This window comes from Mytilus galloprovincialis, chromosome 3, assembly GCF_965363235.1.
Source record: "Mytilus galloprovincialis chromosome 3, xbMytGall1.hap1.1, whole genome shotgun sequence".
NCBI classification, from domain to species: Eukaryota; Metazoa; Mollusca; class Bivalvia; order Mytilida; family Mytilidae; genus Mytilus; species Mytilus galloprovincialis.
The window spans coordinates 18,510,078-18,520,348 of record NC_134840.1 but is presented as its reverse complement, the minus strand read 5'-3'; the positions used below and the strand labels follow the sequence as shown (position 1 = coordinate 18,520,348).

Below are 10,271 nucleotides of genomic sequence, written 5' to 3'. Positions count from 1 at the left end.
TTTCAGAAAGGTCCAATTTAATTGTGAACCTACATTTTACTTTTCACTGTCAATGTTTTGATTGCGTCCTGCGAAAAGTAATACTAAGATTGAGTTTGAGATTCCCATTTCTAAACCCTACAATTATAGCTTATTAATTATTTTTCTATTTTTCTATTTGAGCCTTCTGTTGGTCAAGACTTGCGATTTTCATATTCATGCAGGACTTTTGTTACTATGGCAGCCTCATATTTTTTACCGTTTTAGAAATTGTGCCTTCATTAAAACCGATCTAAGTGTCCAAATAAAGCTAAAGTTTTGTAGAAAAGATCTTATTGAAAAGTTTAACGAGAGAAATTTATGTATTACTGAAAAATTATTACACCAGGGTTTTCGATATCACAAACTAGTCAAAACATTTACTAAATTTTATCATCGGTATAAGGACATCATTCGTAAATATAGCTCAACATGCAGACTTCTTATACGTTCAGGTATTTCACATCCAATATTTTATGGAAATATTCCTTATAAAGCACAAAAATGTCAGTATTCACCTCAGAAGCTAACAAAACCTTTAAATAGACTTATTAAGAAGGGATATAGTTACGATACTGTTGTCAGGTCATTAAAGATTGCATATTTTGGCGTTAATATTGATTCACTTATAGGGTCTTTGCATCGGAACTAAACACATTTATTATTAATAAACCAGTTGTTGGCATGACACGGGTTATGTTCTTCTCATATTTGTTATGATAGTATGATACTAAACCCCTCAGGGGGAGGATTGTGCCCGATATTCATATGATGAAGACATAATTTTTCAATCAGTTTAATTGAGATCCGGAGCTGGCATGTCAGTTAACTGCTAGTAGTCTGATGTTATTTATGTATTATTGTCATTTTGTTTATTTTCTTTGGTTACATCTTCTGACATCAGACTCGGACTTCTCTTAAACTGAATTTTAATGTGCGTATTGTTATGCGTTTACTTTTCTGCATTGGCTAGAGGTATAGTGGGAGGGTTGAGATCTCACAAACATGTTTAACCCCGCCGCATTTTTGCGCCTGTCCCAAGTCAGGAGCCTCTGGCCTTTGTTAGTCTTGTATTATTTTAACTTTAGTTTCTTGTGTACAATTTGGAGTTTAGTATGGGGTTCATTATCACTGAACCAGTATATATTTGTTTATGGGCCAGCTGAAGGACGCCTCCGGGTGCGAGAATTTCTCGTTGCATTGAAGACCTGTTGGTGACCTTCTGCTGTTGTCTGCTCTATGGTCGGGTTGTTGTCTCTTTGGTACATTCCCCATTTCCATTCTCAATTTTATTATATGAAATGACGTCAATTGACCTTTCATCTAACATAGAAAACCATCATTTTCAACTATAGTGGACAATAACTTCTTGGTACTAAGTCCATATTTAACCTCTGTGACCTTGCTCTTCACAAAATCAACAAAAATCTTCATTTCTTGGGCCATTTTTTAACCAAATTTGATTAATTTGGACATACATTTCAAAAGATAATAACTAAAAAATTAAAAACAAAAATTTGCCTCAATTCCACTCTATCAGTTGCTGCTGTGACATTTACCATTGACCTTTTGACTCTTAAAATCTATAAGGGCCTTTCTTCTTCAACAGTATGGTAGAGATTGTCTTTATTGCTTAATATATTTTGTCTTGAAAAACAAATATTGAAAGTGACAAAAAACCGGAATTTTTATTGACCCCTAAACAGGATCAAGTAAAAAATGATAAAGGAATTTTGGTAGGGTTCAGAAATCGAAACCCCAAAATCACTCTTGACCTCATATTTATCACAAGCGATATAACATTGAAATTTCAGAGAGTAAATGAGTACACCCACATTTGTTCAGCAGGTCAATAGTGAATGAAATGTTTTTGTGACAATAACCTTTATATTTTATATGGTACCATAGAATCTTGTGGTCACTCCAATAGTTTTCAATTCACTTTCGAACGGTTGTTGTCGTGTTTCTTCAATTTTCATATTCATGCAGGAAGATCCAGTTGGTTGTTACTATGGCAGCCTCATATTTTTTACCGTTTTAGATATTGCGCCTACATTAAAAGCGATCTAAGTGTCCAAATGAAGCTAAAGTTTTGTAGAAAAGATCTGATTGAAAATAGCCTTATATATAATGACGTCAATTGACCTTTCATAAACCCCAAAATCGATCTTGACCTAATATTTATCACAAGCGACATAACATTGGAATTTCAGAGAGTATATTAGTACACCCACATTTGTTCAGCAGGTCAATAGTGAATGAAATATAAAAAGCTAAAGTTTTGTAGAAAAGATCTGATTGAAAATAGCCTTATATATAATGACGTCAATTGACCTTTCTTAAACCCCAAAATCGATCTTGACCTAATATTTATCACAAGCGACATAACATTGGAATTTCAGAGAGTATATGAGTACACCCACATTTGTTCAGCAGGTCAATAGTGAATGAAATATAAAAAGCTAAAGTTTTGTAGAAAAGATCTGATTGAAAATAGCCTTATATATAATGACGTCAATTGACCTTTCTTAAACCCCAAAATCGATCTTGACCTAATATTTATCACAAGCGACATAACATTGGAATTTCAGAGAGTATATGAGTACACCCACATTTGTTCAGCAGGTCAATAGTGAATGAAATATGTTTTTGTGACAATAACCGTTATATTTTATATGGTACCATAGAATCTTGTGGTCACTCCAATAGTTTTCAATTCACTTTCAAACGGTTGTTGTCGTGTTTCTTCAATATATAACAAGATTTTTATTTTAAACCTTTCCAAGCTATCACATGTACAACACTCTATGTATCACCTTACGCTGCTTAAAGTTCTACAACTCAACAACAACAAAAGCTTAAATCAGGTAAATGGAACTTGAGCTTCATTTAGTCACAGGAATTCTTAACTTGAAAAGATTTCATCAGAGTGATTTTAAGTTATTGCACGGACTGTTTGGCAGCCATTAGATTTATCAAAGTTAAAACAAGTGATTGAACTAAAATGATTAAAAAGATAAGATGAGCAAGTTATAAGTTGATTATAATTTAAGATAGTGCTGATATTTTTTATCATGAATAAGGCTTAATGACAAGTGGAACAGGCTCCTGACTATTCAGAGCTTGAGATACATTAGCTGTGGTTGTATTTTGCTGTTTATTTTAAGTAGAAACCAATTATATAATTAAAACCTAACTATGTCCTTTTGAGGCAAGGATAAATTAATGAATAACTAATCTTATAAAAAACAAAATTGCAGTTTATTATCAATACATGATATTCAGTTTATCATAACAAATACATGATTTTAACATATGGAATATATCAAGAAAAAAATTAAACAAAACATTATCATTAAAAAAACATTAATTCTAATACAATTTACATTTGAATCTGAGCAAGGGTTTCAAACATTTTCCCTTGACTTCTAAAAAACTTCAAGTAAATTATCTGGTGGAAATTTTGTTAGATCTTGTTGTTAATTGTATACCGGTATATCTGTTGCTACTCAACTTCAACTTTGTTACATTTATAATTAAATCAAATTAATATTTACTAGAGTAAAAACTATTATAAAACTCACTAACTACTTCAAATAAATATGTAATGATACCCATTTATAGGTGGAACAGCCACAATTCTTTTCATAACAGACAATTATCTGGAAAAAAATGTTTCCAACACAACTCTAATTTATATGGGTCTTCACAAAATAAAATTGTAGAGGAAAATGGAAAACAAAATATTTCATTCCTATGGATAAATTGTAAGTAAAAATTCTAATGATATTCAAGGATAAACTTTCAAAACACTAAAAATAATGCATCAGAAATGTGAAATTGCGTATTTTCAAATACAACTCTATATCCATTAATATATGCTGTTGTATACCATTTTAGATATCTTTTGGTCCAAATTTTCAAAACAATTGGATTGGATGAAATTTAGGTAAATACAAACATATAAGGTATTTTTTTCTTTCTTTTATTTCCATGAAAACTAAATGATAACTGATAATGAGTTAAAATATATTTCATTGTCTGATTACATGAAATTTGAACAATTCATGGATAGATTTCTCTATTTTTCTATGATGATCATCAATTTCTTTTCATCTTAAGTTAACGGAATTCACAATTCAGAGATACAAGAAGGTAAATAAGAGCCTGAATTGCTCCTATGCCAAATAGATGCCAATAAGATATTTATTTTAGTAAATATTTTCGTTTTCAAATACACTGTTTCTTTAGTTCATTCAAGTGAATTTAAGGCCATTAAATAATTTTCGCTCTTCAGTGTCTGAATCACATTATTTATTTGAGCAACAATCAAGATAAACAAATATTGTCAAGAAACTCTCAAGTTCTCTCCCTTTACCAAATCATTTCCTTTTATTCAAATTTATTTCAAAAGCGGACTTTATAGTAATAAATGATTGTTATTTTGATGATTTGAGTTTTGCTTACATTCAAAATATAAATGATTTTATTTTCATTTGAAGGACCTGTATTTTTTCATAATGATGTATGTTATGAAGACAAAATTGAGAAAAATTGTAGAGACAAAAGTGAACAAGAAAGTGTCCAAAGTACACAGATGTCCCACTCAAACCATCATTTCTATGTTCAGTGGACTGTGAAATTGGGATCAAAACTCAAATTTGGCATTTAAATTAGAAAGATCATATCACAGATAACATGTGTACTAAGTTTCAAGTTGATTGGACCTCAACTTCATTAAAAACTACCTTGAACCTGAAAGGGTATACACGGACAAACCAAGGGACACACAGATCGAATAACATATTGCCCAAAAATGGGGCATAACAAACGTTACCTCAGAAAGCAAAAGAGATTCTTTCTTTTTTTTTAAATATCAATAGATTGAAATTAATGTCAGACAACAAATCATTAATATCATTAAGATATTTTACATTAACAAAAAAATCCACTGTATAACTAACGTATATTAATAAAAACTGTTCATAATTTATAACATGTATACTATCAATATTACTTAACCAAATCAAATCAGACTACATCAGAACTAATGTTTTAATATATCTGTTCATATATATATATATTTATATATCTGTAAATTTTACAACCTTCACATGATTTGTAATTTTGTTACACTTTTAACATTATGATAAAGAAATGGAAATCATCCCACTGTCTTCTTATTATTTGAAATAAAAAATATAGTGAAAAGAATGACCATCATTCCTTTGCATATTTTTGTTTTTGTTTTACAATACAAATTCTAGGAAATTTGTATATCTTGTAAAAATCTTTTTGAATGAGTCTATATTAATTTGTTACAAAAGTGATTTTAGCATTCTATAAAATCTGCATACAATTGGTATACTTTCCTGTGTATTTCATGATTTTTTTCAGGTATTATTTTGTTTTTGGTGCAGATACATGGATTTCATACAATAACTTGCTGTAATCTTTGGCACATATTATAAAATAAATTATAAAAAAAACACCTTATTTTTGTGACAAATTCAAAGATATGCCTGTTGTTTAATCACATCTTGATTATAGCTTCTTGCATACATAATATCACATGGCCTGCATGCTAGGCACATAGTCACATGGTGGTGGGTCTATCATTTGATTGGATGCATGATGTCCAATGAAGACTACTCTGCAAGTCAGATGACAGGAAGACATGGATAACACTTTTAAAAGGTGTCAAAGTTTTTCCTTCTGTGGTTTATTGTTAATTCTGTATGCCTTTTCTTCAGCTCTCCTGAAGAAAAACAAATATTTTCAAAGTTTGATATGTATATATATAGAAAAAAATGATGTCACTTTAAAAAGAAGTGCTGGTAATTGTTTTTCCATCACAACATGCCAATTGATAGTACTGGCTAGATGTAGTTTGAGCAACAGTTATATCCCTTTTGTTACCATGTTAAGAAGATACATGTTAAGATAGTTAATAAGCACCAGCCTTGGGACCGAGTGGTATAAGTAGTTTATCTACTTTATTCAACAGCAAAAGAAAGGGATATTGGACAAAATAAAAGTATTTTTCCATGAAATACAGATGAACAAAAAAAAAGTAGTAGGAAAATTAATATAACAGAAGTTATATAAAGAAAAGAGAAGAGGATTTTCACCCTTAAAATTGATTTCAATTAGTTCTGATATGCTCTGAAGTATAAACTTGAAAAGCAAATAGCATTTAGAAAACTTATTGTAAGAAAACATTTTTTTTTAAATATCACAATGAAAAAATGTGTATATAACTTGTATATCTACAAAAATATCAAAGTTATATCACACGGATATTCAAGGCTAAAGACATAGATGGAAAAATTACTTTGTCAAATCTTCTATATCTACAAGTTTAGTATCCATAATTACCTTGTCAAATCTTCTATATCTACAAGTTTAGAATCCTGCATCATATGTAGATCATCTCTTTCCATTAGCAGTTTTACCAAGTCTTCATTTAAATCTGAAAATTTTAATTGAGTGTAAACAATCATAAATCAGACTATAATCAGCTGGTCAATATGCTCAACATCTCGTTAATATTGTATAAGGATTGATAGACATTATGAAGTTATAGTTTATTCCTTTATTTTGGCCTCAAGCATCGCTGAAGAGACATTAATTGTTAAACTGGTGCATATGGTGCAGTAAAATTTAATACCATTAATGATATCATAAATGAACAGGTATTTCTCAAATTCCAATAAAGTAAATATTGTCATTTCAAAATCAGTTAAGGTGGCTCGGGCCTATTCAAGGTTTCTATCAGAAGTGCCGTATTTTTTGTTATTTTATTCTTTACAGAAAGTGAATCAAATTGGTCGAAAAAAAAGGGGGTCACGGACCATTCAAGCTCAACATTTTACTTTTAAACAGGTATGTAAAAGGGACCATTTTTCAATGAAATGATTTGGAAAATAGACTAAGAGGTGTTGACATATTTTTATCGGAATATCAAAAAAAAGTTCTATGACACTTGGTCCAACACTTTAATATAAAAAGCTGAAATATAGCTTCAAAGAATGAGCAAATAAAAAAACATAGGTCACTAATAAGGAAAAAAATACATTTTGCCTTAAAACCCACATTTTGGCGGGAAAATGGTGAAATTGGATGAAATGTCATTTTGAGCCTTTCACAGATACACATAATAACGATAACATTTTTTTAGTGACATAACTATAATTATTTAAAATTTCTTATCAAGCAAAAAAAAATAAAAAAAAAATATTGAATTTACGACACATTCTCTTTGTGTGCATTGTAATTCATGCTTGAAATTATGTGCAGTCGAATAGTCTCGATCCACCTTAAGAAATCATAAAAGATAAACATTAGTAAATGAGACAGCAACCCCAAAACACAAATAAACTTATGATATATTAGTTAAGATAAACCTTCAACAATGGAGAAGTGTCAGTACAATATGTTTGTAGTGGAGAGCTGTAATTTCTTTCTTGATAAATTATGATTTTTATTTTTAATTAAGGCCATTGTGAACAAATTTATCCTTTTAAGACTATATGGTACCAGGTTCTTAGTGGTTGAAGCATCATGACTAGATTTTCTGGTGTTTTTTTTTTTCTTCGTCATGCATCGAGATCGGATGTTGCAGTAATATCTACCTCTTTATTGTGATACACCTCTGATATAAAATATTACAAGTAATGGTGTCATGTGAAGATCTGCACTTTTACAGAGATACCAGAACTTCAACTTACTTTCTATTTGTGTGTGAAGGTCATTGACCAGTGTCTGTAACTGTCCTACATTCATCTCATAAACAGATTTACCATATCTATGATGGTTAGAAAATGGCAGACCAATCTACAAATAAAAATTACTCTTTTACTTGTTATCTTAACTTGTATCTTTATATTCTTTCAGGAGATTGCTTTTAAGTACTTTTGGGTTTTATTAAAACCAATGAAGTCTGACTTAATGATCTTGTCTTGTCACTATCAAAATACATTTAGTTTGTGAACACAAATTACAGTTTTTGTAATGGTTTTATTATAAATTTATAGATTAATGAATGTTCCACAGCAAATATTACATGCATCATTAAGACAACCCCATAAAATATAGTTAGTTTGTTAACACTAAATTGAAATTATAATTTTTCTAATTGTTTTTAATTTATAGATTAATGAATGTTCCCAAGTAAATATTACATGCATCATCAAGACAACCTGCTATTAGTGTGATACGATCATGTTAATTTCACTGAATCGATCTTCAACAAGTATACTAACAAGTTAATAATCAAGCCTGCATCATTAGTCCCTAGTCTGATGCCTCAGACTAGAAAAAATTATTCGAACCAGTAATTTTTTGCTAAACTTACTATCTCTTATGGCACATTATTCACAAGCGACATTTATCAATGTCAAAATCTTTTATTTGAGCCTGCTCCTGATAAAATTTACAACCTTTAGGCAGGCAAAGTTCAGTTAGACTAAAGGCAATTAAGGTGTCAAGAAAGTTACACGAAACTTATCCAAGTCATTTCAGTCATCAGCCTTATAAAATATCTCTAGTTACAATTCCTACTTACTATATCAGCTACAGGAGAGTCATCAGCCTTATAAAATATCTCTAGTTACAATTCCTACTTACTATATCAGCTACAGGAGATTTCTTCTTTTTCTGTTTTTCTACTTCTACTTGCATATGGGCCATAGTACTAGCCTGAAAAATCAAATATTACTGCAATACATCAAAGTAAAAGATTAAAAAAAAAAATGTTATAGAAGATTCATTCTGTCACTAAGAACAAACAAAATTTCAAATACCTTTACAGCAGATATATAGATATCGTAATATGTTGAAATCTTTTAAAGGTCCCCTATTTTAGCATAACAATAGAGATTCATTGTGGAAGAATGCTTTTCATTACAAGTCATATTTCCTACCCCAGCATTGGACTATCAAAATTACAAAAAAAAATATTAACAAAGTATTACAATCTCATAGTGAAAGGGCATACCTGAAATACTAGTGGTTTATTGAAGACTCTTTTACCTAAATATAACTGATCAGAAAACCTTACATTAGCACACTGTGCAATTTTCAATGTAACTGTAACATGACTAACATGTCAGAGTCAAGTATCCTGCTTGCTACTTTAATGTCCAATTGCTTATTCCTTTAATAGTAGCATTTCAAACTGAAACAGGCTCATACAAGTACTTCTTTATAAACCTTATATTGTCTGACTTGATGGGTGGCTGATTAATGTCACATATAATTTAGTTATGATTCTTTTTCAATAGGTTTTTTTGAGTTTGCAAATGGTGCTGGTTTTTACCAAGTGTTGTAAACTGTATTATATTTCTGGTAATCTTGTTTCTGATGTAAAGCCAAAGAACTACTCATTGTAACTCCTGGTTTTCATGTGATTTCAATACAGTTTAATTAGAACAAATCTTGCTCAGCAAGTCAGGGATGTGAATATGTGGGTGAATAATTTCCCCTGACATACCTGAGCTAATGCTATTTTAGCTTCTTGTTGTAGTCTTGCTTGTTTCTTGAAGAAATCCTCATCTCTATCATTTATTGCTCCTTTATTATCTTCTGTAGACTTAGCATCTGACTTTGTCTGGTGAAAAAAAATAATAAACTTCGTTAGATATGTAAAGTCATTCAAATCAATGAAAACATAACTTTTACATAGATGTCATGACTGAATTCAATGTCTACTCTATAAGAAATTTACATATCATGTATTCTAAGACATAGGACAGCAAACATACAACAAAAAGACAATGAAGAAAGGCAACATGTGATTTTATGGCTTACAACTATTAAGGGTTACACAAAAATTATAATACAATGACTTACAATCCACAAATTTCATAACTTAAACTAATATTTGCAATTCCAGTCATTTTTAAAATACATAGCATGTTTCTGTACCTGGTCCAATGACATCCCACTGATAAAAATAAAAGTTTTTATAGAGCTTTTTAAGCAGAAAATGAAAATTAAAAATTTAAGATACTGTTAGAACTAACAGATTTGTCTATTATAGTGAGTTGACTGTTAGTGTTGATCTCCACCAATTGCAATTCATTCAAAATTTTGACCAAATTGCAATTTGTTTTATAAAATCAAATTGTTCAACTGGTCAGAAATTTGAACCAACTGCTGTAGAAAACCACAGCCAAGTCATGAAAGTGCAAGGTGATAAAATATAACATACTTACAATCCTATAAGACTTTAACTCCACTTTAATGATGTT

At 30.1% G+C, this 10,271-nt stretch overlaps 1 protein-coding gene across 2 annotated transcripts in view; it reads right to left on the bottom strand.

Annotated features, from left to right (window-relative positions):
• Positions 1–3,257: 3,257 nt before the first annotated feature.
• The window catches only part of LOC143067321 (uncharacterized), a 60,534-nt gene continuing 53,520 nt past the window's right edge, over positions 3,258–10,271 (bottom strand). For both annotated transcript variants that reach the window (XM_076240480.1, XM_076240481.1), the window contains 5 exons: positions 9,512–9,628; positions 8,647–8,718; positions 7,749–7,854; positions 6,397–6,490; positions 3,258–5,776 (listed from right to left, as the gene is read on the bottom strand). In XM_076240480.1, coding sequence (XP_076096595.1) covers positions 5,719–5,776; positions 6,397–6,490; positions 7,749–7,854; positions 8,647–8,718; positions 9,512–9,628 — 447 coding nt within the window. In that variant the 3' untranslated portion in view covers positions 3,258–5,718. The remainder of the gene's footprint in view (positions 5,777–6,396; positions 6,491–7,748; positions 7,855–8,646; positions 8,719–9,511; positions 9,629–10,271) is intronic.